The 27,930-nt window shown below is 44.0% G+C and overlaps 1 protein-coding gene across 1 annotated transcript; it reads right to left on the reverse strand.

Annotated features, from left to right (window-relative positions):
• Positions 1–596: 596 nt before the first annotated feature.
• Positions 597–27,621, reverse strand: GRK7 (G protein-coupled receptor kinase 7). The gene is made up of 4 exons (XM_042955735.1): positions 27,010–27,621; positions 25,242–25,679; positions 6,897–7,171; positions 597–1,081 (listed from the first exon to the last, which is right to left on the reverse strand). Exons 1-4 carry the CDS (start codon positions 27,619–27,621, stop codon positions 745–747), a joined length of 1,662 nt encoding a protein of 553 aa, XP_042811669.1. The 3' UTR covers positions 597–744.
• Between the last annotated feature and the right edge of the window lie 309 nt (positions 27,622–27,930).

Genomic DNA, 27,930 nt, shown 5'->3' on the forward strand with positions numbered 1-27,930 from the left:
CATGTTCCCTAAAGGACTCGACTTACGGAATACTTTAAATTCACAGGTCTCATGTATGTTTACATTTAAAATACTTCAACATTATAATGGTAAAATATTTCAAAAATATGAGTAAGAGACTTTCAGTAAATTAAAATTTTTTCTGTAATTTAAAATATTGCCCAAACACTACAATCCACTCTTTTTCAGGAGGGAGAATATCAGGAACATTTATTTCCAGCTTCCGAATCTTTTTTATAAGTACAGAAGCAGAAGAAATACTGAAAGAAGAAGGGAAGAAGGGATATAAACAAAGAAAAACTAAAATGATTATTTACTAAGAATTGCAAATGCTCATTTACTGAGTACACCACAAAGTTCCAATCTCTATTCCTAGGACTTTGTGTCATTTTCAGGGACATGATGCTGGAGGGCTCATGCTTTTAGTTTATCAAAATAAACCTGAGTGTTCCTTTTCCCAGCCCTTGGTGAAAACTGAAACTTTACTTGACTCATCTTTATGAAAAAAAGAGAAAGAAGAAAGAGATGGAGGGAGAGAGAGGAGGGAAGGAAGGGTGGGAGGGAGGGAGGAAGGCAAGAGAAAAATGTGTCCTAGTGGTGAGCACACCTGTCCTTTGAACTGTTCTATGGTTGAAATGCCCCTCCTGATTGATCAGTCCTCATTCAACAGATTTTCATGTGTTAGGAACATTCAAGGATTATGTCAGCTGAAATTCCTGCTGCCCATCTGGTAGAGAGAACAACTTATAATAACAAACACACACCAGACTTGGATGAATTACCATCCCCACAACCTGCAGGCCTGTTGGGGTCATTCAATTCTTCAAACAGTCCCGTTTCTATAATTTCTTCCTGCCATGCTATGGGGACAGCACCTGTTGCAAATCTTTGGAAGAATGTCTTATCTTTATCATCAAATTCAATTCCCCGAACCTCAGAGAAATCTTCAATTTCAGCGATGTCTTTGGCATAAACCACGGAAGGGTCTGGCACAAATGGGGGCTCAACTAGGCCAGCTTCCAGGCGAGCAAAATTGATGGTTTTGAAGAAAGGGTGTTGCCTGGGATCATCAGACTTCTCTCTGTAAAGAAAGGAGATGGTCAGACTGAGTCACACTAACAAACCAAAACAGGAAATGTTCTAACAATACAAAATGTGCAGCATTCTTTTCCTGTAATACATTTCATTTTAATTGCAAAGACAATATAATGACATAAAGAATAATTTAGAAAAATAATGACTTCAAAAATCACCTTACACAGACAGTAGCATTTTCATTGTTTGCAGATAAACCTTCACATGTAGATCTAATTTTTAGAGTCAAGCAGTTGACATGACTTTTATCCTTAGTGTTTTGTGGAAATACAAGCAAAATTCAGTGAGGCCAGAATCTGCTTGCCTGCAACTTTATAGTCATTGCATTTTGCTCTGCCCTTCAGGGTCAGACAGAACAAGGGAAGCATGTCTCTTCCCACCACATTCTAAAAGACAGCACCCATATCTCCCCACTCTTCATATGACATGGTGTCTAGGAGCTCCACCTACCTCCCCCCACTGCCACAATATTTTTAAAGACTTAAAAAAAATGCATTAGGGGGCGCCTGGGTGGCTCAGTCGGTTGAGTGTCTGACTTCGGCTCAGGTCATGATCACAGCTTGTGAGTTTGAGACCCACGTTGGGCTCTGTGCTGACAGCTCGGAACATGGAGCCTGCTTTGGATTCTGTGTCTCCCTCTCTCTGTCCCTAACCCACTCACATTCTGTCTCTGTCAAAAATAAATAAACATAAAAAAAATTTTTTTTAAATGCATTAGTAACTATTAGTGTTAATGAGCATACTTTCAGTGCCCAAGACTATGGTTATTTGTTATCAAACCCTTGTCTAGAAATTATTCCAGCATTTACCTTAGAATAAGGGAGAAAAATATACGTTCCCAATTGTGTAACCTCTTATATTAGTTATCTATTTCTGTGTAACAAGCTACCCTAACATTTAGTGACTTAAAACAACAAACATTTATTATCTCACAATTTTTGTGGGTCAAGAATCTATAAATGGTTTCACTAGGTGCCTCTTTCATGAGGTTACAGTAAAGCTGTTCAGGGCTGTGGTCTCATCTGAAGGTTTGAGTGGAGTTGAGGGAGAAAATCTGCTTCTAAGCTCACTCACGTGGTTATTGGCGAGCCTCCATTCCTCACCATGTGAGCCACTGCAGAAGGCTACTTTATAACTTTGCACCTGGATTTCCCCAGGGCAAATGATTAAAGAGGAAGGGAGGGAGGGAGGGAGGAAGGGAGGGAGGGAGGGAGGCAGGGAGGGAAGGAGAGGAGGAGAGAGAGAGAGAGAGAGAGAGGGAAAGCAAGCCCAAGATTAAAAAAGCACAGTCTTTTAATACCTTATCTTGGAAATGACATCTCATTATTTCTGCTATATTTTTAGAAGCAAATCAGTAAGTCCAGCCCACGCTTAAGGGAAGGGATTACACGGGACTGTGGATAATAGAAGGGAGATCTTTGGGAACCATACGAGGGGCAGCCTACCACACATTTCTTTTGGTCCCTCTTAAGTCCAAGTTTTAAAGAAATAAAAAGAGGGCTGTATTGTGGCATCAGATTCAAATGATTTTTTCCTTTTTTTTTTTGTTTATTTATTTATTTGAGACAGAGACAGCATGAATGGGGGAGGGGCAGAGAAAGAGGGAAAAAGGGAGAATCCCAAGCAGGCTCTGCACTGCCAGTGCAGAGCCCAACACAGGGTTTGAACTCAGAAGCCATGAGATCATGACCTAAGCCGAAACCAAGAGTCAGACGCTTAACCAGCTGAGCCACCCAGGCACCCCTTCCTTTTTCTTTTATGTGAATAGATATACTGCTCTAAGAAATATCTTCTCTTACGCAAAAGTCGATTTCTTTCATAAATCAACCTTATTAAAAATTAATCACGTTCATAGTTTTCCCTTTACTTTTATTCCAGTTATCAAAGAGCTTTCAGGAAAAGGACTGAGGACTTCTCCCATATACCCCCTTCACAGACTCCCTACAATGTCAGATAATTACTGCAGCAGACTCTATCCAATAGGTTCTAAACACAATAATGACATTACTAATAACGGCAGGGAGAATAACTAGCATCTATCCAGAGCCTACTCTCAACTAACACAAAGTGAAGCGCTGTTATCACAGTCAACCATCACAACAATGCCTGTCTTGTCTTTTAACTGCATTTTTAACCTCTTTTACCCTCTTCAGTTGCTTCTGCATTCATAAATAGCTGTGCCTCTGAAAAAGCCAAAAGACATAGGTGAGTTTTTCAAAGGAAAATTGTAATCGAATATTATTGTGAAAAAGAGAAATTCAGTTGGAGGCGTCTGATGTCTAGCCATTCTCTGGGTTGTTTTCTGTGGTTCAGGCCTAGCACCGTCCAGAAAGGTAGGTGCAGGGCTCCTTGGACTTGTCTCATTATGCACCAGCTGAAAAACAGGTATGGAGAACTGCATCAGGAGGTACTGCAGGTGTCTCTCTTTTTCTCAAAGCCACCAAGTCTCCCTCAACTGAAAGGAAGGAAAATGCGGGCTTGCCATCTCCTAGAACTCACTGACCGGTGTCTGTCTGTGTGGCTTACATCCTGTAGAGTCACAGTCTTGAGGGAGGGTTACTGAGATCATTTGAAGCTTTGAAGATGGATTTTTCTCTGTAGTTAGGTTTATGAGGTATAATTCACATAGCAACATTCAACATTTTAAGGTATCAGATTTTGGTGTGGGGAGGGTATCACGTAGATTTTACATGTGGCAGAACAAGGAAAGAGCTAGAATTCCGTCCAAGTAGATCAGGAATGAACCCCAAGTCTCGGAGTCTCAACGAAAACGAGAGTTGGAATGGGACCAGATGCCCTGAGGAAGGAGCTCACACCACCTTGATGACCATCAGCAGGCATGAACACACTGTCCCACAGGTCAAGAGTCCTCCTCAAACTCACTCAGAGCAGTTTTAACTTGGATAAACAGAGTGCCCAGGGGCTCAGTAACCTTGAGAAACTTGTCAAGCCCGTCTTGACATCAGGATGAACAGTTCTCAAGTAATATCTCAAGCAACAGGCCCAAATGGCCTTGGCTTGTCCGGCAGGGATGGCTGACTGCAGCCCTTTTGCAACTAGTCACAAAGGACAAAAGGAACAATAGCCCCCGAAAGGTTTTCTTTATGTTCTCCATCACCCCAACTAGATGCCCCTGGGGGGCAGGGTCCATGCTTTATGCCCTTTTCCACTAAATGTCTGTGGTGCTGATGCTGACAATAAAGACCAGGCTTTGTAACCCCTATTCCTTTTACTCGGTGTCTGGGACACTGCAAAGTTGATCACTTTACTTTTTGCACTGGTGCCTCTTATGTCAGTTCTGTAATTAGAAATAACATGTATTATTTTACTCTTGAATCTTTCCCTGGCAGCTTCGTGCAGAGATCTTTTTTGCCCACCATTATGCAGTGCACTTTGGACAAACAGGAGAGGCTACTGGTTGAGGCGGCATCTTTTGTAACAGCCAAACGGGCCACGGTAGGAAAGGAGATTCTCCTGCTTGTTGGGGTAGATTTCATTTCACAGCATTTACAGGTGCTCTTGTGTTCCTGAACCCCACATCGAGATTACAATGGATTTTCTTGTAACAGTCAATGAAGCAAAGATACCACCTGACCATACACTGTGGGGTTTGGTCTGCCAAGAACAGTATGTATTGGTATGAAATTATGTGTTGGAGAAGCACTTAAGTCAGAGGCTTGCACGGTTATTTGATCTTGTTCTGCTGCACTAACTGATCAGAATAAAACCTGCAAAATGTTTAAATGGGCTTTAGCTTTTATTTTATTGGAAAACACGATAAATCCTCTCAAGAGCCCTTGTGAGATGCTCAGAAAAGCTTTCAACTTTTCTGCAAAATTAATTCACAGACCTATGAAGACAAAGGGAAGATCCTTTCAGTGGCATCTAAAGAAGGAAAGGGTTTTTAAAATTTATTTCAAATGTTCATGAATGCAACAGGGAGGGGCCACGTGACCCATCTTCTGTGTGACATGCTGTGTAGGCATTTGCTCGGCCCTGAAGGACACCACTAAATCAATCAAGCATTATCTCATTTGAATTTTTAAAAAAATACAGAGTTGAAATGAAAATGTTGGAAGGTTTTGTCTTTCACCGAACAGCTGGTTTTTATATGCCTTTTCTCTAATGTTGTAAACAGTTTTATTCAAAACAATCACAACAACAGATGCTTTATTAAAAGGTTTTGCTTGATGGAGCAGCTTCAGGCAATGAGCCAGGGCTTTAAGGTGGCATTTTCCCGAAGAAGTTTGTCAACATTTCATTTTATATACCCACAGCGTGTTTATAGATTTTCAATCAATCCTGGCAAGCGGTGGTGTTCCCTTCAGGGAAGTCATCTAGAGAGACTGTTTGCTTTCCTTGCTGCCTCGGCCGCTGTTAGTGTGCCCGCTCATCCTCCCTGTGCTTGAGAACCCGCGCGTAGACACGGTCAATGGTCACCATTTCTGTGTCTCCTCTCCTTCCTGGGCACCTGGAAGACAACGCTAGCCAGACCCTTTGACCTTGGGCAGGGCCAAGACTCATTCTGGGCAAACGGAAATGTGTGTGAAGTGCTGTGCAAGTGGGTCACTTCCTGACCGAGGCGGTACAAAGTTCCCCAGGTTCTCCGTGCTCTCTTCTCTTGCTACATCAACTGGAAGCCACGAGTTCCAATGGAGCTGTCAGTTGGAAGCAGCCTGGATCTCTGAGTCACTGCTCAGTAGGGAGACACCCTGGAGTGCTGCTGGACCCACAAGGGACTTTGTGTGAATGAGAAAAATTCCATTAGTTTTAAGCTGCAGAGACTCTGGGATTTGCTTGTTATCATGACGTGGCCTATTCTGACCACAGTAATACAACATTGGAATCTACACAGGAAAATCAGCTCCATGTTTTACTTCACATAAATGCATAATTTCCACCAAATTTCAAAATACGTGTTTGTTAGTTTGGTGTCTGTCATGCTTTGGAAGTTATTACAAATGGATTTTGTTTTGCTATTTAAAAAAATCAGGTCGGGGCACCTGGGTGGCTCAGTCAGTTAAGTGTACAACTCTTGATTTTGGCTCAGGTCCAGGCTTGTGGGTTCAGGCCCTGCATCAGGCTCTCTGCTGTCAGCTTGAAGCCTACTTTGGATCCTTGGTCCCCCTGTCTCTCTCTGCACCTTCCCCACCAGCATGTATGTGTGGTCTCTCTCTCTCTCTCAAAAGTAAATAAACATTAAAAAAATTTTTTTTGATTAAAAAAAATTACGTGGCAGAATATTCGGGGTGACTGGGTGGCTCAGTTAAGTCCTACTCTTGATCTCTTGATTTTGGCTCAGGTCATGATCTTCAGGTCATGAGATCAAGCTCTGCCTCGGGCTCCATGCTCAGTGGGGAGTCCACTTGGATTCTTTCTCACCCTCTTTCTGTGCCCCTCTGCTCAAGCACTCGTGTGGTGTCTCGCAAAATAAATAAATATTAAAAATATATAGTAAATATAAATAATATGTTTTTAATATATATTTATATACATTATATATTTATATATATTTCATATATGTTATCATATTATATTTTATGTTCTATTATATATTATATATTTCATATATAATATATATATGAAAACAAGATATATATACATATCTTGGAGATTGTTCCATATCAAGTGCTTATAGTGTTTGAAAGTATCAGAAATACTTAACCATATAACATGCAAATAATAATAGGAAAATAATAATAAAACTTAACCTCAAGGCCTCAGCACTAATCCAAAGTACGTTCTAAATCCCCATGGACAATGCTGACACTGCTAATCACCTCTGTTATATGGTAGTTTACCTGCTTCCTAAACGTTGTTCTGGTTTCTTAGCCAAGAAGAGTCTGCAAATATCTTTTGCTTCCTCCGTGAAGTTATCATGTTGGAATCTGACCTCTTCTTTCAGGGTTCTTTGCTTTAAATCCTCTTTACTGACTTTTTCCTTGTAATCTTTGAATGGTGTTCGTCCAGCAACCATTTCATAAATACTGCATCCCATTGCAAACCAGTCCACAGGATAGGAATAACTCACTTTTTCCATTAGGATTTCAGGAGCCATATAACCATTGGTTCCAGCCTGTAATACCCCAAACAAGAAACAAAACAAAAATACTAATGTGAGTGTAACAAACACTGCTGATTGCCTATCCAATACCCATTCTCCTTTTCTTTCTTTGTTAAGGGAATCTTAACTTATTTGGGGTGGCAATGTGTCTAATCTATTCTAGTCCCTGCTTTTCCAGCATCGTCTAGTGCAGTTGGGGCAGGCCATGTGATCCATTTTGGCAAATGAGACATAAAGAGGATTTAGCTGCAGTGCATTATAAAAGGGACAAATGAGGCTGTCCTTGAAGTGAGACACTTCATCACTAAGTTGAAAAGTTCAAGTAGATGTCTTTATGATTCTCCTAAGCTCGGCCTCTGTATTTTATTCACAGGTAATAGAAAATTAGATGCATGGTATTTTTTTTTAAAGTTCACTTATTTATTTTGAGAGAGAGAGGAAGAGAGAGTACGTGCAGGCACATGTGAGTGGGGAGGGGTAGAGAGAGACAGAGGGAGAGAGAGAACCCCCAGCAAGCTCTACACTGTCAGAGCAGAGCCATTCAGTGTGGGCCTCGAACTCATGAACCATGAGCCAAAATCACCAGTTGGTTACTTAACGGACAGCCATCCAGGCACCCCTAGATGCATGGTTTTTAAAGGTTGAGCACTTTAGGTTGCTAAAGGTTTTTAAAGGTTGCTAATATTGAATGTTCATATATTATCCGGTCTGTGATTCTTATTCTATTTGCTACGTACTGATATTAATCTCACACATCTCTGCCTGTCTCTGCATTGAAAATTAGCAGAGCCATTTTAATCTAGAAAATTCCACATATGAAATTTCATCTAACATGCATGAGTATATTTTGTAGGCACCCTTCTAATGGCAATACATGCCAAATGACCACTGGATTTAAAAAAGTATTTTTTAAATACATATTTTTTGTTAGAGCAAAATACATATAACATAAAAGTTGTCATCTTAATAATTTTTAAATGTACAGTTCAAGAGTATTAAGTACATTCACCTCGTTGTACAACCATGATCACTATCTATCTCCAGAATTCTTTTCACCTTGCAAAACTGAAACTCTATACCCATTACATAACTCCCCATTGCCCCCACTCCCCAGGCCCTGGCAACCACCATTCTACTTTCTGTCTCTATTAATCTGCCTACTCTAGGTCCCTCATATATGTGGAATCAAGCAGTTATTGTCCTTTTGTGAATGTGTGATTTTAATAATTAATTCAATATTTAATGAATACCTATAACATACCTCATTATTATAAACCATGTATATATGTGTGTAAGTATGTGTGTATATACACATGGTTTATAATATGCATATACACACACACACACACAAACACATTATGATTTCATAAAAACTAAGTTGTTTTTGGTTAAAGTACAATGCATAACTTCTTCAGCAATTAAAAATTCAAAGTATACCCTAAAATGACAATATGCTTCCATTAGTACATAAAAATGATAATATAAATTATTGGCAGAGTTGTGAAAAACAGATGTGCTGTGTAAATTGACCCAGACTTTTAGGAGAGCAGTAAGATATAAATAGTCATAGACAATAATATGTACCAACTGTTCCTTTTCTTCAACCAGTTGACTTACCTTTGGAGTATGTATCTCAAAGAAATGACTCAGAAGGAAAAAGAAATCTATGCTGAGATGTTCACAGCTTCATTATTCATAATGGTTACAAGCTGGAAATTTCCAAATGCCCATCAATAAAGACAACAGACTAAAGTCTACTGTTAATACCAAGAAGTTTAAATATATACTGGGTTTCACACACCAATTATAAATATGCATTCCAGTACACCAAAAAAGTTAGAAAAGTGTTTTTAGTTGTTTATTTGGTGATTTTTTTTTCTGTCTAATTGCTTAAGTATATGTTTTTTACATGCACAGTATATATTTTGCATTAGGAATATTAAATTTCACAGGTAATTTCTACGTGGATAACAACAATGAAAAACATATATGACCCAAGCACTAATGAGAAGTAATTGGCCGGTTCTGGAAGTGACTGGGGTCTGACGGGCTGGGCATGAGTCAGCGCGGCACTGCTGTTTTCATAGAAGCTGATATATAATTTGGGTGACCATATGTTCCGGTTTGCCCGGTACAGTCCCAGTTTACATCTGTTGCCCTGGCATCTTGTCTAGTTTTGCATTTGTCCAGACAAAAGGTCCCGTAGGCTCCTCTAAGGCCCAGGATATAGTCTCACTCATCTTTGTATCCAAACTAGGTACTTACTGCAGGGCCTCATCTGGTGCATGCCCAACAAAATGTTTGTTAAGTAAACAATAGCAACAATGGTAACTGGATGTTTTCCATTCACTATCCAACCAATATTTATTGAGTCATGCCCTCCAGTGAGTTTTAGAGATACCAACACATATAATACCCGGCCTTTGCCCTTCAGGATTTACAGGCTGGTAGAGACAGGTCAAAAGGTCAACTCAGTAAAGTAGGGTAAATGCCATAATGGGAGTATAAAACAAGCACAGAGAGGCCAGAAGGTGTGTGTGTGTGTGTGTGTGTGTGTGTGTGTGTGTGTGTGTGTTGGGGATACTTCACTGAAGGGTGATAGCTGAGCTGAATCATGAGGGAAGAATCTGTCACACACAGAGAGCTAGCTAGCTAATAAGCATATATGAGATATGAAGCCAGGAATAATGTGGGGAGCTTTAAGGAATTTGACATTTCTGGAATACAAGATCTGTGGGATGCAATGGTGGGAGGGGAGACCAGAGGGAGAGATGAGGATGAGATTGAGAAACACTGTATGCCAAAATAGCAAAAACTCATTCCCAGTCTCCCTTTTCCCTTCTATCCCTCTACTAGAGAGGCCAGAAGGCTAAGCACTCCATCTCCCAGCTTCCTTTGTACCTAGGGTAACCTTGTGCAAGGTCAAGGTGCTAAGGGTTGGGGAAGAGGGGGAATGAGCTTGCTTAGAAATACATAAAAGAGGGGCACCTGGGTGGCGCAGTCAGTTGAGAATCCAACTCTTGATTTTGGCTCGGGTCAAGATCTCAGGGTTGGGCTCCACAATGGGCATGGAGCCTGCTTGGCATTCTCTCTCTCCCTCTCTGGCTGCCCCTCCCCTGCTCATATGCTCTGTCTTGCTCTCGCTCTCTCAAAATAAACACATAAACATTTAAAAAATATATATAAAAGATGTAAGACAGATTAATGGATCAGTAGAGGGATGGATAAATGGATAGACATGTGACAAAGTGAATCTAATAAAATATTGATGACATACAATGGAACATTGGCCTTAAAAGGAATGAAGTACTGATATATGCTACAATATGGATGAATCATGAAGACATTATGCCAAGTTAAAGAAGCCAAACACAAATGGCCACATATTGTATGTCTCCATGTGTATATAATGTCCAAAATAGGCAATTCCATGCAGCCAAGAAATGCATTAGTGGTTGCTTATGGTTGGGGGGGGGGGGGGTGGTGGTGGGAGTGATGCTAAAGGGTAGGGGATTTCTTTCTGGGGTGAAGAAAAATTTCTAAAACTGTGATAATGTTTGCATGGCTCTATGAATATACTAAAACCCACTGACGTGTGTACTTTAAATGGGTCAGTTTTATGGCAGTTAAATTATATCTCAATAAAGCTGTTCCAAATGTCTACAGTAAAAGCTAGATAATGGGTATACAGGTTCTTGATGTGGAATTCTTTCCTACATGTTTGAAAGTTTTTATAATAAGAACATAGAGGGGAAAAAGGAGTGAGGGAAGGGGATGCAATGCCAGGCATTACTGGGTGGCTGCCGGTTCACCAGGAACAAGAGAATCTTCTGGAAGGGTTATAAAGAGGAACTGCAGGAGAGAGGGAAGGAGGGGGAATCCATCTTACCAGCTCCCTCCCATCTCCTACTTCCACGAATCATGGATTACCCAAAATCTAACTGGTCTGTATTTCCAGATATGTCATCCAGACCTTTAGCAGCTGCCTAGAAACCAGGATTCACATCGCACAGTATGATATTTCCTCCAATTCTAAAAGTAGAGGAGCAACTAGGCCTACAAGTGGAGCCAGGAGGGTGCTGTCCTAAACAGAGAGAAGAGGCAGAGAGGGACTGTGAGAAGGTGTGTGAGGTTTGTGGCCCAGTATACAAACCTGATGAAACTTCTCAATGATGTACTTTGGTGTGGGGCTTTTTCCATCTGTGATGCTGGTTACTGGTTGGCTGCTTAATCCAGAAACTAATGGCTGTCAGAATCTGGAACCTTTCTCATATTATTTCTTTGATCATTTTCTCCCTTCCATTTTCTTTCCTCTCTTGTTCTTTTTGGAAATTCTCGATGAATCCCCTATGTTTCTTATCTTTTGCTTTTATTTTCCATCTGTCTTTCCTTTCTTTCTTTCTTTCTTTCTTTCTTTCTTTCTTTCTTTCTTTCTTTCTTTCTTTTTCTTTCTCTCTCCCTCCCTCCTTCCTTCCCTCCCTCCTTTCTTTCTTTTCTTTTCTTTTCCTTCTTTCTTTCCAGGACATTCCCTCTATTTTTTCTCCAATTCTTCTTCTTTTTTTAAAGTATTTTATTATGGGAAATTTCAAGCACACACAAAAGAGAGATGAGAATAATAAATCCAGTATAGGCTACACTCAGCTTTGACAATTATCAACAAATTGTCAATCTTGTTTCATCTCTTATCCCTGACCCACTCCTACTGCCCCAGACTATCCTCGACATCATATCACTTGTATTTCACTATGAATCTCTAAAAGATAAGGCCACTTAAAAAAACAAACAATGCCAAAGCACTACAATACCATTATCTCATTTTAAAAGTAGCAATAATTCTTTATCATTATCAAAATCTGGACATGCTTACACTTCTCCACTTGTCCTGTAAACCTGTCCTGTAAATAGTTTGTTATACAAATAAGGTCAATACAGTGTAATTGCTTGGTATGTCTTGTAAATTTTTGTGAATATATAAATACCTCATCTCTCTGCCTCTCAGCCCTTTGAAAGTTTTTGTTAGAAAAAGTGGCTAAACTATAGAGTATCCCAGGTGAGATTTTGCTGATAGCATCCCTATGGTATCATTTAACATGTTCCTCTATCCTTAGTGTTTCCTATAAATTAATAGCTAGATCTAGAGGCTTAATCCTTCTACTGAAATTTCATTTCTGCAAATGTTTTTTATTAACATACAATTAACATAGAAAAATGTGCAGATAGTAGATGTTCAGTTAAATAAATTTTGATAATTGAATATACCCATATAAGCACCACCCAAGCAAGATATAGAATACTTTTATCCACCCAGAAAGTTCTCTTGTGTCTCTTTCTAGTCCATTCTCCTCCCTACTTTGCAGGCAACCACTTTCTGATTTCTGTCACCATAGATAAGTTTTGTCTGTTCTTGGATTTCATGTAAATGGAATTGTATGGTAGGTATTCTTTTGTGTCTGATTTCTTTTTTTTTTTTTTTGACATAATGTTTTGAGATTTATCCATGTTTTTCTGCAAACTTATTCATGATTTTTTTTTATTTCCAAATGTCCTTTTCTTCTCTGAATGTTTCTTGTTTTCTAGCATTTGTTCTTGTTTCATGGATGCAGCATTTCCTCTTCAATCTCATATGATATTAATTACAAATAAAAAAATGTTCTATTCATTGCATTGTTTCTGCTCTCTATAAGCTTCTTTCTTCTGTTGGTTTTTGCATAGTCTTTCATTTTGGAAGGTTCTTTCAAATAATAAATGATCTTTGACTATTCATGTTTAAAGCTGACAAGCAGCTTGTCAAATGATGGGCTTCACCATAGGGTGATCCTGCCAAGCCATTTCAATGGGGACCCACCTGTGAGTATCCATAGACCTTTTGTGTTAGCATGCTCAGTTTCCCCAGACAGAGATGCTCCAATACCCCACCTGAAAGGGGTCAGCCTGCTTGCTCTCATTCTGGGAGCTAAGGTGTGGAGGGGACAGAGGGTCTCCCTGTACAAAGTATTTCACTCTCTACAACTCTCAGCTGAGTTATATGTTCCTGGGTCCAGCTTCTCTCTGGTTCAGTCCCTTCTGCTGGGGTTGGAGAGGCATGATGAAAGATTACAAACAACATCCAAGTGCAGTTTAGATGGTGGTGATTGGTAAATTCTACTTAGCAATACTGATTGTGAGCTTGCTCTGTGTGTGGTCCCCTTCCAATTAGCAGATTTCAGAGGTGAGTGACTTTAAGGATTAAAATAGCTAATCAGGACACCAGATAAACATCGGTTGCTCAGTAGAAGGTATAGGGTGAAAGGAGAGAACATGCCTTGTCCTAAAACAAAGGATGTAAGACACAGGCTGGGGAGAAAATTGGAAATAATGTACAATACTTACTACGTGCTTATTACATGCTAAATATATTCTCAAGTGCTTTACGTGAATTTCTCGTTTCATCTCTATGATAAACCTATGAGACAAACTATTTTATCTCCCATTTTACAGATTAGAAAACAGAACCACAGAGGGTTTAAATCTTACCCGGGGTCATCCACCCAGGATTCACACACAGGTCTGCACTCTGAACCACGACATTGCACTGCCTCTATGGAAGTAGGTGAGCTGGCTGTTTCAAACTCTTCCAGGTTCCCTTCAGATTTCTCTGCTCCCCTTAGAGTCCTCTCGTTCCCTCTCTCTATCTATCAAGGACCAAGACCTCATCTTGGTCCATTCTTGCTTAAACTGCTTCCCTTCCCCTTTCCCCAACAAGCTCTTCATCCTTTCCCTGTATCTCTGCTCATCAGGCTGGCTGGGCTGCTCCACACAAGCAACCTCTGCTAGGAGGTGGGGACCAGACCCTGAGCCATCCTCCAGGACCATCTTGCTCCCTCCCCAGGGAAATAAATGAAGAGTCGGCCCACCATCCTCATAGCACTACAGCCTCTTGGTATAATGGAAGGAGCATAGGACAGCATGCAGGGCAGCTTGAGATGCATTCCAAATAGTTTTCAGGACTATCTTTACCTCTTGGCCCTAAAGACAGAAAATGTCAGTGATGGAATTTTGAAGGGCACCACCTCCTTGAGGAGTGGAGGTATTTCACAGAGAAGAATGGAATTAGAGGCACACGCCAGACTCTGAGCACCCAAATTCCATCGCAGCCTCCAGCTGAAAAAATTAATTGCCTGCCCTTTATGCCATTTGTCTTCTGCATGTGAACTGCCTCCTCAGAGTGGGGTGGGAGGAGAGAATTAGCCAAGCAGCATGGGGCAGGGTCCAACCATGCTGACCTCTCACAGCTTAGTTTAACTCCTGCAGTTACAAAGGGCCCCTGCACATCAGTCTCTGTGTCATCAAAACAGTCGCTTTCAGTCCATGTGACCAGAACTGCCATTGCCAGGTTGCCAGGGCTATAGGGATCACCCAAGTGTCAGCGGCAACAAAACACTTAGTGGAGGTTTTGTGTATGTTTTTTGTTTTGTTTCCTTCCTTCCCCCCTTCCCTTTTTTTTTCTTTTGGTTTTACAATGCCTTTTGATGGACCTACATAGTCAAGACCTGGTCAGGCAAAACAAGATATCCCCAGCATGGCAGGGCATCAAGCATCACACCGCACAGGGTTTAGGAAGCCAGTAATGACGCCTCCTTTATACTCCACCCCCCCCCCCCACAGGGGGCAGTAAGAAGTGCATCTACTACAGTCAACACATGTGTACTGCTTAGGCCCATCAGGACCTCCTGACACCTACAGGTGTTGAAAGTTGGAGGGAGGTGCACACGCTAGTCTCAGATCAGGATCAGAGCCAGACTGTCAGGACCTGCGCAGATGCCCCTGTAGCTGTCCTTACTCTTACCCTTGGGCCCATGGGAGCTGAGTGGCAGGGCCAGGCTGGGCAGTCCCAATGTGGCTCTGGACAGCAGTGGACTGTGACCCTGGCAGAGCTGAGAACAGGGAGGGGACTTTCAATGGGACTGAGAGGGCACAGTTCACAACTTAATAGTTCTGTGTATCCATAAAAAAAGGGTGTGTGTGCAAGTATGCTTGTGTATGTGCAGGTCCTTCAAGGTCAAAGTCACCAGTAAACCTCCAGCTCCCACTGAATCTGAAAAGTTGGTAAGCTTAAATTCCATCGTTAGAAGAAATGCCAGCGTCGTGCCCCTGGTGCGACCAGGCCAGACTGGAGTTGATGACTGGGTGGGGAGAAATATGCAGAAAAGGAAGCTCTCTGGGTTTGTCGGTGGTGGCCCAGCAAACTGACCAGCAGAGAAAGAAACTGCCCGGGATGCTTCTTCCAACCCCCCCAACCCCAGCTCATCACAAACCAGATCCACTCGACAGCACAATCCAAACAGAAGAGGGAATCAGAATGTACATCTTTTGTTTGCCGTGGCAGGAGAACTGTTGAGCAGAGGAAAAAAACAAGCTGAGCTTAGCGCTATCAGCTGTTTCCTGGGGCTCTCTCCTTCCTTCCTCCGAGGGGGGCCTGGCCGCTTTGTTCTCGTTCCCAGCTGCTCCTCTGCGCCTTTAAGCGGTGGCCTTTGCAGACCTCAGAGGAATGCGGCCTGAGACCCCAGGGGATTTAGCTCCGAGGCTCCGCCTGCGTGCTCAGCCCCAGGCTGCAGCCTCCAGAGTGCCTGCTCTTGCACCTGGTCTGCTTTCTGCTGGCCACTTCCTAGGTGGGCAGCAGGAGCCTCACCGGAGGTGGCTTCCTGCTTTTTGTGACAGCCGAGGGAGGACACCTATTTCAGAGAGCCCCTGCAGGGGATCCAAAAGAGAGGTTTCTGCAATAATGCTTTCCACAGCTGTACAGCCTGGTGTCATTCTGCTGTGGTTCGGATTCCAGCTCTCTCACTTACTGGTCACCCCCTGCCTCACAGCTCTTACTTCATAGGACTGTGATGAGGATTAAAGCGCTAAGACCTACTGAATACCTCCCAAAAGCCTGGGACAGAGCAGAGGCTTAACAGGTGTTAGAGACCACGGTCACCAAGCCTGGGTTCCGGTTGTCTCAGGCAGGACAGCCACCCAAGAAGAAAGACTCCAAAACCTCTGAGACTACATCAGATTGAAATTCAGGGCCTGGCACACGGGCAGAGATCGATAGTCGCGATTCTTCCACTGGAGTGTGTTCTTTGGTGGCTCCACGTTCCCTAGTGGATCTCTCCGGCAGAGGGCTGAGGCCCATTTTCCATGGTGTCCCTAAGATGCTCAGAATGAAACCACAAGTGAGTACCATGTGACTGTGAGGAAGCAAGGCAACTACATGCCTGATGGGCTCAGTCTACAGGGGAGCTGCGTGCCCCCGCCCCACTGCACCTGCTGCGGCCCCATAGTCCTGCTGGCTCCCTGTGCCTCTCAGAGAACAAAGCACAGGTGCAGAGGTCACCTGAGAAGCCCAGTGCCAACAGGTGGGGCACAAACAATGCAACAGAAGGAACTGTGACTGAGGGGTCTGGTATTTGGCTTCTGGTAGGATAATCAGAACAATCATTTCTTGAGTACCTACTAAAGGTTTACCCTTTGCTAGGCTTTTATCTACCTTGTTTCTTAATCTTATCATTAAGCTTAAGAGGCAGACAGCCTGGGGTCAAGTGCAGGGCTAAGCCAGCCTAAGTGCATGTCTGTGCCAATTACAAGAAGGCACCCTGCACAGCTTGGGTTGGCCCTCAGTCCTCAGCATCCCTATGGCCGAGTGCCCCACGTGAGGGGTCAGTGTGTGCACCGCAGCCACGGTAAGTGTCAGAACCAGGACTGACACACATACCCCTTCCATCTGGTTGACGCTGAGGATCATATTTCATCAGCTGCACCTGATCTGAATGGCTCCTCTGGGCTGCCAACACGTGTCCACATCAACTTCCATGATGCAACTTTTTGGTTCCCCGCATGACAGTCCCCTCCTGCCGCCCCTGCAGACCTCCTGGCTCTCTTTCCTCACTTCCACAACTCACTGGACAATGTGTCTCCAGTGTCCTCCAGTTCCCAGGTCCTCCTATTTACTGCCATCCCAACTCTCTCTTCCTGAGTGTCCTTCCAAGCCTGCTTTGTCATTTTCCTGCCTGAAAGCTTTCAATGGCTCCCCAGCACCCTAGGCCCTGAGTTCAAATGCCCTTGCCTGACTCCTCCAGCCCCCGAGGGCCTGACATCTGCTATACTCTCCAGTTGTACTCTCTGCACCCTTCCCACCCAGTGACTCCACACTCTGGGCAGCTGCAGAGTCGTTCTGTGCCTGAGCCCCGGGCCTCTTGTTCAGGCCTTTAGCTCGGCAGGATTTTTCAACTGTGACAGCACAGACATTGTGGGCCAGATCATTCTTTGTGGTGAGGGCTGCGCTGTGCACTATAGGATGTTTAGCAGGATCCTTGGCCTCTACCCACCAGATGCCAGTAGCACTTCCCCCATCACGACAACCAAAATGACTGTAAGGATTGCCAAAAGTCCCTTGGGGGCCAGAATTGCCCTCAGTTGAGGACTCCTTTGCCCAGCCTTTACCCTTCCTCCTCACCTGCCTAGCTTGCTTGCCTTTAAGTCTCAACTCAGTTGTCATCACCTCCTGGAAGCCCTTCCCGACACCACAATCAAATGTCAGGCACCCGACTGACAGTCGGGCAGTGAGAACTGCCCTTTTACTTGTCAGTCTCCTCCCTGTCCTGGGGCTTTAGGAAGGCAAGCATTTGTGTGCCTGGTTCCCTATACTCAGGGTCCAAGTCTGTACCTGTGATACAACCTTACTTATAAATCACCCCTGACACCCCTCTTTCCCTTACGCCTTTTCCAAATCACTGAGGCCTATTCATTCTGAAATCTCTTCCCAGTTCATCCATTGTGCTCTGGCTCCACCAGAGCTGCTCTGAGATCTGAGCTGCTACCTTCTCTCACCTGGATTACAAATGATCATAATCCACCTGAATCCCCTCTGGTCGGTTCTTACTTCAGACTAATTTTCTTTTTTCTTTTCTTTTCTCTTTTCTCTTCTTTTCTTTTTTCTTTTCTTCTCTTTTCTTTTCTTTCCCTTTCTTTCTTCCTTCCTTCCTTCCTTCCTTCCTTCCTTCCTTCCTTCCTTCCTTTCTTAAATGTTTACTTTTGAGAAAGAGAGTTGAGTTGGGGAGGGGCACAGAGAGGGAGAGAGTGAGAATCCAAAGTAGGCTGCACGCTGTCAGCACAGAGCCCCACCTGGGGCTCGAACTCACAAACTATGAGATCATGACCTGAGCCAAAGTCAGACGTTTACCACCCAGGTGCCCCCAGACTAATTTTTTCAAAACAGAAATCTAAGTATTTTGTTCCCTTGATTAAATCCTTTCAAAGACTTACTGATACTTTTTTTTTTTTCAGTAGGCTTCACACCCAGCATGGAGCCCAACATGGGGCTTGAACCCAGGACTCTGAGATCAAGCCCTGAGCTGAGATCAAGAGATACACACTCAACTGCTCAACTGACAGAACCACCCAGGTACCTCCTTTCTGATACTCTTAAGCAAAAAACTGGAGTCCTTAACATGGCCTGTAATGCCAGGTTTGGTGTGGCCCTTGACACCTCTCTGGCTTCATTTGAACCACATTTCCTCTTGCTTTGTCCTTTTCCTTTCTTGGCTTCCTTTTATTTCCCAAAAAGCAACAGGTCCCTTGCACTGGCGATCCGACGTGGAGTGGAGACCATGGTACTTTGGCCAGATCCCCTCTTCAGGTGTGGCCTCCACTCCTCCTGGGATCAAGGCCAGCCTCCAATGCTGTCCTGTGCCCAGCAGCAGCCCAGTGCTAGGGTTAAAAGTTGTACAGAGACTGTCTTGACCCATTATTGAATCTTTATCTTGTAAATTAAGTCCAATGAGACAATGAAGCATGTGCCTGCGGCATGCAGCCTGGCTCACACACAGTCCTGTCTCCTGCCACATTTCTGCCTCCCAGTCATGGGCTCCTGGTTGTCTCCTCCACTGTCTCTGCTCAGCAACTGTTGTGAGTCCCTGCCCCTGTGGAGGCCTGGACTCAGGTGCAGCATTGGGTTCAGGGTTGGGGTCAGGCACATGCTTCCTCAGGCCCAGCTAGTGGGTGGAGCCCTGAGGCCTAGGAGGGTCTTCCCTCACTCCTATCTCTCCAAGCCTGAGGGAATGTGACACTGAATAGCAAATAAAAAACCACCATGACTTGTTGAAAGATGGATCATGCAAGACAGGAGAAAGCTTTTTGCTGATATTTGAACGAGGGTCCTCCGTTAGCAATTTGCAAGAAGCTTGGAACTTATATGGCCAGCCCTCGCTGGGAGCATTGACTGCTGATGGCTCACAGCTGCACCTCACCCTGGGAACTGCCCTCCACCCCAGGCAACTGCCTAGCCCCAAGCTGCCCCCTGTAGCAGCAGCCCAAGGTCACTGACGGGCCCTTTAAGGGATCCCTAAAAGGTACGGCCTCTGAAGGGCCATCCCAACTCAAGAGCTTGTTGAAGGATTGACTGAGGTCTTAGTTCCTTCCACTTCATTGTGGGTCAGCTTCTCCCTCTGCTAAGTCCTGCCTTCTTCATGCATACATCTCCTGAGAATGCACCTTAATAAGTCTTCCACATGTAAATGGGTCTCTGAGTCTGTTTCCAGGAAACCCAGCCCAAGACACTCTCCTAGGACTTTGCTGTGTGAATACCTATCTGTCCCTCTGATATCAAGTTACGTTGTATTTCTCTTATGGTTAACTCTCTGCCTCTCACGTGTTAAGTCAAATTCTCCTTGGAGATCCCCATGTACCACATCTTCACAGCATTTGTCATAATTGAAATTTTACATTCCTGTGAGTAATTATTAAGTTCTATCTTCCCCACTAGACTAAGTTCCATGAGGGCAGGAAATCATGTCCACTTTTTGCTCATCATTCTATCTCTTAGGTTTAGCACAGTCCTGGTATGTGGGAAATGCTGGTACATATATGTTGAATGAAGGAGTGAGTGAATGAATGACTGCCTTTTGAATGAAGGGATGTTAAAAATAATTCTAAGACTATAACAAATATTTCTGAATGCCTTTCAACAGTGGTAAATACTTTGAAAATGGATTTGAAGTTCTGGTAGTGATCAAAAATTACTAGGAATTAATTTAGTTAATGATAGTGGTTGTAATTTTGGTGGAGACCAATGTGTGACCAAGAAATCACCAGAATTCCTCTCCTGTAAGGCTCTTACACTGTTTCTCAGACGTAAATTCTCAAAGAGAAAAAATTTTGGAGCAGGGTCATAATGATTGTGAGGTATGTAGGTGTTAATTTTTTTTAATGTTTATTTATTTGTGAGAGAGTGCAAGCAGGTGAGGGGCAGAGAGAGGGGAACAGAGGATCCAAAGTGGGCTCTGTGCTGACAGCAGTGAGCTGGATGTGGGGTTCGAACTCTCAAACCGTGAGATCATGACCTGAGCTGAAGTCAGACACTCCACCGACTGAGCCACCCAGGCACCCCTGTGGGTGTTAATTTTGATGAAACACATTCTGAGATCTTTTAAAACTCCCTTATTCAGGGGCACCTGGGTGGCTCAGTCAGTTAAGCATTTGACTTTGGCTCAGGCCATGATCTCGCAGCTCATGGGTTTGAGCCCTGCGTCGGGCTCTGAGCTGACAGCTCAGAGCCTGAAGCCTGCTTTGGATTCTGTGTTTCTGTTCCTCCCCTGCTCGTGCTCTCTCTCTCTCTTTCTCGCTCTCAAAAGTAAATAAGCATAAAATTTTTTTTTAAATCACTTATCCAGTGTGTCTCTAGCATTGTATTTGGGACAAAAGAGACTTCAAAATAAATATAATGCCCAACCTCTGTCACCCATGATCCCCCTGAATATGAGGAGTTGGTCAGAAATGTCAGAGCAGGACAAGGTAACCAGATGTGTCAAAAGGTTTTTGGTCACTGTTCTAATTTCATTCCTTCCCATTCCTGCCAAAAGAGCAAGTCTTAAAGACTCATGTTCCATAAAATATGAAGGCCACTGTTCTCCACATAGAATTCAGAAACTGAAAGTCTCTCCGCATGAGTCCCACTGCCCAATTTTCCTATTATATTTTCCTGAAGTCCCTAAAAAAGTGATATGAATTAGTTTTATTGTATGCATGTAGATGTCAGCTGAGAACAGGCAGGAGTGCTTATCACACTTATTAAAAATGCACACAGACAGTGGCTGGGATCATGTTTAGTTATATTGTGCCTATGTGTGGGAGGCTGGCTCTGAGACATTAGTCACATCATTCCCTGTGTAGGTGGGGGTGCTCCTTTTTGAAGTCTTCACTCTGGGAGTTCAAGTAGATTTGTGGTTGGTATCCACATCAGACCAGGCTGAGGAAGATATGCTAATGTCATCACATGTACTTATTCTGAGGTTTACTGAGAGAAAGCCTTTCACAGTATTAAAAACCATAGGCTCTATGTCCTGCCCTCTGTGTGAATTTAACAGAGTAGAAACGAAACTGTAAGTGCCCTGGTGGGCGCCTGAGTGGCTCAGTCGGTTAAGCATTCAATTCTTGATTTTGGCTCAGATTTTGATCTCACTGTTGTGAAACCGAGCCTGCGTCAGGCTCTGTGCTGAGTGTGGAGCCTGCTTAAGATTCTCTCTCGCCCTCTTCCTCGGCCCCTCTCCCCAACTCACGTGTGTACACAACATGCATGTGCATGCTGTCTCTCTCTGTCTCAAAATCAAAACCAAAACCAAAACCAAAATCTGTAAGTGCCCTCGAATCTGATGTACCCAGATTCGTGTCACATATCAGCAATGTGACTTTGAGTGGGTAACTTAACCTCTCTGAATCTCAATTTCTCCATCTGTAAAATGGAGCTATTAATATTCCTACCTCATAGAATCTTCTATGAGGGTCCCATCATCCCTTGATTAAGGGGTCAGAAGTCTTTCAAACTTTTCAAACCACGGAGGTAAGAGCAGTTATTAGGGACATCTACTGCTTTTTGCCTAGCTGACATCCATTTCTCATTCTTTTCCATCCTGATTTTCCTTTGGAGAACACATTCTCATGTTTAGATAGGACAGACCTTCTCCCCGGCTCCTGGGAATAGCAGTGATTGCATCCTGGCCAGTAGAATTGGTTGTGCTTGGACATGTGACCTAAGTTGTCCATTGAGAGTCTTCACTGGGAAATGTGAAGGAATTTTTCTTAAAGAAGTGTTTTGTCCATGGGGTTGCTCAGTTGGTAGGGTATGTATGAAGATGGCCTCTATGTGGGGATCACCCGAGTGAGAGTGAGGCTAACGTGAAGGACAGCAGTGTGGGGAAACAGAGGGAGGGATCCCCAGGGACACTGCTCAGGCACCTGGATCAGGCCAGTCTTCTGAGCTTCTTAGTTATGAAAACTATTAATTTCATTTCTTAAGTAACTTCACTTTGTTCCATAAGAACCCTGACTGATAGTCCCATAAATCATAGTAACTATTCCATACATTAATCTTTTGAATTTACAATTCTTTTCCTCCAAATAATTCAAAGACTTATCTCACAGACTCATAAAACTTGGGAGACGAAGGAGGCCCTTAGGCCAGCCTAAAATGGCAGACAGTAACTCCGTGACACAGCTGGGACAGGGATCCAGGTTTTATGCCTCCCAAGCCAGCACTCTTAAACATCCCTGCCTCTCCCGGTGTGTCTGCCTTGGCCTTTCTCACACCTGAGTGGAGACACCTGTGTCTTTCTTCCCTGGGGTGTCTCCCTCTGTCACCACATTTTAGGAGTGGTTCTGTGCTCACCTCATCCCGTCCACTGATGACAACCACATTTTAAGAGAAGTCAGTCCAGATATGGGTCTTGATGGAGCCTAGGTGAGAGGCCAGGGGCTGCTGAACTCTGGGCATATGACTACTCAGAGCCCAAAGCCTTTCCTCAACCTTCATCACCTCCTGTGTAGATCCTTCTAGTTGCTGCTTGTGGGGACCCAAACCCAGTCTCTTTTTCCTTTAATTCATCTTACATAGTGTCCAAAGCATCTTCCTAAAGGGTCACTCTGGTCATGCCACTTTCTTGTTGAAAAACCTTCAATGGCTCCCTATTGCCTATACAGCAATGTCCAAAGTGCTTTACCTAGTGTCCCCCAATAGCCTTAAAGGGACTGCGCCCTTCCAAGGATGCCTAGCTCCTACCTAGGGAAGAGTTACCCACTTGGAAGAATCAAGTCCAGAGTTTCAAATTCTGTTACAGCCTCACGTTCTATTATGATAGATGGTACACATTCTGAGCCCTATTAGAAAGGACAACATTGTCCTTCTAACAATGGCTAGCACCTTGCTAATATTCTTTATTCATTTTGATGCTATCATATAAAAATCTTTCCCCCAGTTACCTTCCTTTATTAGTTCATAGTTCAGGTCAGAAGTCTGGGCACAGCATAGCAAGATTCTTTGATTATGATCTTACAAGACCAAAGTCAAGATGTCTGGTAGACTGTCTTATCTGGTGCTCAGGATTCTCTTCCAAATTCAGACGGTTATGGAGCATGGAAAGGACCAAAATCTCAGAGATGTCGATCTCATCATCCTGCAGCTGTGGAATTAATGCCAGCACCACTAATCTCCACACTACTTGTTACATAAGGAAAAAAAAGCCCTGTCTTGTTTAATTCACTGCTATTTGGGTTTTCTATGATATGCTGCCGAGATCAACCCTTAACTGATACAGCTCCCATGACTATGCCACTCCTACCCCTCAACCTACTTATTTAACCTCTTCAAGGCTCCTCTTCCACATCCCCTACACGTTCACGTTCCTCAGCTTCTATCCTTGCTCCTCTCCTCTTGGATGCTGCCCAAGTCACGATGACTCCAAATCTCAATATCTAGCCCAGACCTTTCTCCACAGTACCAGACCTATAGGTCTAAATGCCCAGGGAACATCTGGACCTGCCTGTCACATATACAACACAATCACCGCTGAACTTGCCAGCTTTCCAACAGTTTCACTCCTCTAAGCAGTCATTGGAGCTAGAGACCCTCCCTCTTCTTTGCCTTCATACCCAGCTGGTCCTAATGTCCCAGCAGGTCTCTTTCCAATGGTGCCAATCTATTCCCACTTCTTCAATCCTACTGTCTTCAATCCCTCCTAACTAGGTCCTCTGCCTCCCATCTATAATCCAAGTTAGTCTTCTAAAAATGTGAATCTACTCACGTCATTCCCCTTGTTAAAACCCTTCAAGGGCTCCTCAACCCCCATAAGAAAGTATTCCAATGACCTTGCATGATCTGAGCCCTACACATCTTGTCAAAATCCCTTATGTTACAGCCACATAAAATCACCTGCACTTTCCCAAACTTGCCATGATTTTTCTCACTTCCTTGGCTGATTGTCCTCGCTGCCTTGTAAGCTGGAAACTGTACAAAAACAAAGTTTCAAGTGAATGTTTAAGAACCTGATTTGGGCCCTTGTCTCCCACCTTTGTGCACAGAAACTCAAAGGTAAAGACCTGTCAGAATCCCAGAGATTTTGTATTGTTTACTTAACATAATTGCTTAATCAAAGAATTAATACCCTTTTAATCAAAGAATTCTCTGCAAGCCACTTTGAAACAAACTGATCAAAACAAACTAGTTGCCTTTGTTCTCTGCTACAAATTTTCATTCAGAATTTCATCTGTATCCAAAGTAAAACATTCCCCCATCCACACTCAACGGGAAAGGAGATATTTACTTTAATGTGCTAAGTGTTAGGGTTTCTTCTTTTTCTTATCCTATTAAAATTTACCTCCTAGGTTCCTGGAATTTTAGGACCCAGCCCCTAAAATTTTCCAGAGGAGGAAACCGAGGTTTTATGGACTCAGGAATGTAGCACCAGGGAGGTGGTCATTGGTGGAACATACTACATGCCGACTATGGATTCAGCTCTTTCCATCTCACCATGAAAACACAGACCATTTCCAACTCACAAAGAAAGCTCCCTGTGCCTGCCAGGAAAGGAGAGCAAAGTAACCCCCAAATAACCAGTTAAGCTAATCCTCTTACATCACTCCACTTAAGGCAAGATGACAACATAAGGGCTTTAGGGAGAAGGAAATTAGAAGAATTATGTCCAACACTCCATTTGCCCTGGGAATAGATCAGCCCTCTCCCCTTCTCTCCGACTCTGTACCCCACCCTTGGGACCAAGGGAGAGCCACTCACCCTCTGTGTGACAGGCTTGTCATCCTGGATCTGCACGGCCAGCCCTAGGTCAGACAGCCTGCAGTTGCCGAGGTCATCCAGAAGCACATTCTCCGGCTTCATGTCCCGGTAGACAATACCGAGTGAGTGGAGGTGCAGCACTCCACAGGTCATCTGCGCCGAGTAGAAGACCACCCTGCTCATGTCCAGGCCCCGTGTACCCACACTGTAGATGTGGAACTTGAGGTCTCCCCCATTCATCAGGCTCATGACCAGGCAGAGATGGGACTTGGTTTCAAAGGCATAGGCCAGAGAGACGATGAAAGGACTGCTCACCTTTTCCAAGATTTCCTTTTCTGAAAGAGCCATTTTCTCACCATTTTTCTTCTTCAGCCGCTTCTTGTCCAGTTTCTTACAGGCATACATCTTACCAGTGTTTCTCACCTGGACAGCACATACCTTAGAGAGAGAAAGAAAGGGAGAGGATGAGGTAGAAGTAAGAAGCACTAATGGGAGAAGACAGCAAGGTTGATACAGGGGATGAAAGGGCAGAAATCAGGTGAGGTTAAAAGATGGCAGGCTTCTGAGAAAAGAGAAGCCAAAAGCAATAGGGGTTCTTCAAGAAAGAGCTAGGACCACAATGAGGTACTCTGCACCCTCCACCCATTAGGGGGGCCATAATGAAAAAGAAAGGGAAAATAGCAAGTGTTAGCAAGGATGTGGAAAAACTGGAACCTTTGTGCATTGCTGGTGGGAACATAAAACGTGGAAGATTTTGGTGGTTCCCCAAAAAGTTAAACAGAATTGCCACATGACCCAGCCATTCCACTCCTGGGCATATACACAAGAGAAATGAAAACAGGTATTAAAATACATGTACATGAACGTTCGCAGCAGCACTGTTCACAGTAGCCAAAAGGCATAAAAACCCAAGTGCCCAATAACAGATGAATGGGTAAGTGACATGTAGTCTACCCACACAATAGAATATTCACCCGTAAGAAGGAATAAAGTACTAATATATCTGCAACATTAGTGAACTTCCAAAACACTATACTCGGTGAAAGAAGCCCGATTCTAAAGGTCACATATTGTGTGATTCCATTTAGACGAAACATCAGGGTAGGCAAATCCATGGAGACAGAGAGCAGACCAGTGGTCGCCAGGGATTGTGGGGACGGAACTGGGGAGTAACTGTTAATGGGTACAAGGGTGATGAAAATGTCTTGGAACTACATAGAGGTGATGGTTACACAACACTATGATGCATGTATTCAATGCCACTGAAATGGCTACTGGTTAATTTTATGTTACGTGAATTTTACCTCAAAAAATGTTTTTCTAGTTAGAAAGATAAAGAGCTGATCATGGCAGTGGTATAAAATTGATTCTCAACTTTACTTCAAGATGAATGTTTTCTCAGATACCTGAAGTTTTCTCAAATCAAGTCCATTACCACAATTAAGGGAAACGGAGAGCTCCCGTGGTCGTGTGCTGCTATCATTCTCATGTCTGGGGGGCACTTCAGTGTGCTCCTGGCGTAGACCCCATCATAAAGATTCTTGGCCAACTCCACATTTTGTTTGTCTTTCCCAACCCACTCTCATTTTATTTCACATGGTGGCCAGAAAAAAGATGTGGGAGCCAGTTAGGAATTCTCCACAGGCGGCACTGAAATCAGTTCTAAGTAGGTCCTCTTGAGGTTTTTTTGTTGTTGTTGTTAACGCAAAACCAAATCCTTTTATGCTGTGTACTTCACCTTCCAGCCCAGCCATTCTGAGACACTTACCTCCCCAAAACCACCTTTCCCCAGAACTCGGAACTCATCGAAGTACTTGTCCGACACCGGTTGCATCTCAAAGACCTTCCACTGCAGAAACTTGTCATAGAAGGGGCTGGCCAGGAAATCCCGGAAGGGCTGGTCCTGCAAGAAGGCCATGACCTCAGCCTTGGCCTGTGCCACCAGGGCTATCTGATCTTCCTTGGTGGTGGCTGCTTGGCACTTGGTGGCCAGAGCTGGGCTGAGGAAGGGATGTGGGTGCCCTGGAGCAGAAGCAGCCACACAAGTGGCCACTAGCCCCTGCAGCATGCTGCCCTTGACAGGACCCTCCTCAGCCAGCTCCCAACTCTGCACCTCCTCAAGGAAGGCCACGGCCTCTTGGTATGGGGGCACTGTGGCTAGGAAGTCCCGGAAGAGGCGGCGGCCAATGGGCTGCTGCTCGCACAGGTTGTTGAAGTCCTGGGGCAGGGACTGGCGGAGCTGGGTGCAGGACTGTGGCCCGGGCAGCACCAGACTCCGGCGTCGCCTCTGCAGCTCCTTGCTGTCTCCATCCAAGGTCTTCCGGGCCTGCAGGTAGGCTGTGTTGGCAATCAGGTTGTCCAGGCCCCCCATGTCGACCATGGCTGAGCACAAGGTGTGCTCCCAGGAAAAGAAAAGGAAGGATGGACGGCTGCAGTGGGGACTCAGTTCGTCTGGGGGCCAGCTGGATGGTTTCCCTTGCAAGGTTCAGTAGCTTCCAGAGGATTTACAGGGAGTCTTCTAGTCCACGGGTAGCACTGGCAGAGGGTACAGAAAGAGGTTTCTCTTGTAAGAAGCTTTGCTGGCTATGTATAGCCGGCCAGAGAAGGGCACATCACAGGTCATGCTCCCATCCACCAAGAGGAAAGCAGCCAGAAACACCTGTGAAGGCCACTTGTTCATCGTGGGGAC

The sequence above is a fragment of the Panthera leo genome, chromosome C2 (assembly GCF_018350215.1).
Source record: "Panthera leo isolate Ple1 chromosome C2, P.leo_Ple1_pat1.1, whole genome shotgun sequence".
Taxonomy (NCBI): Eukaryota; Metazoa; Chordata; class Mammalia; order Carnivora; family Felidae; genus Panthera; species Panthera leo.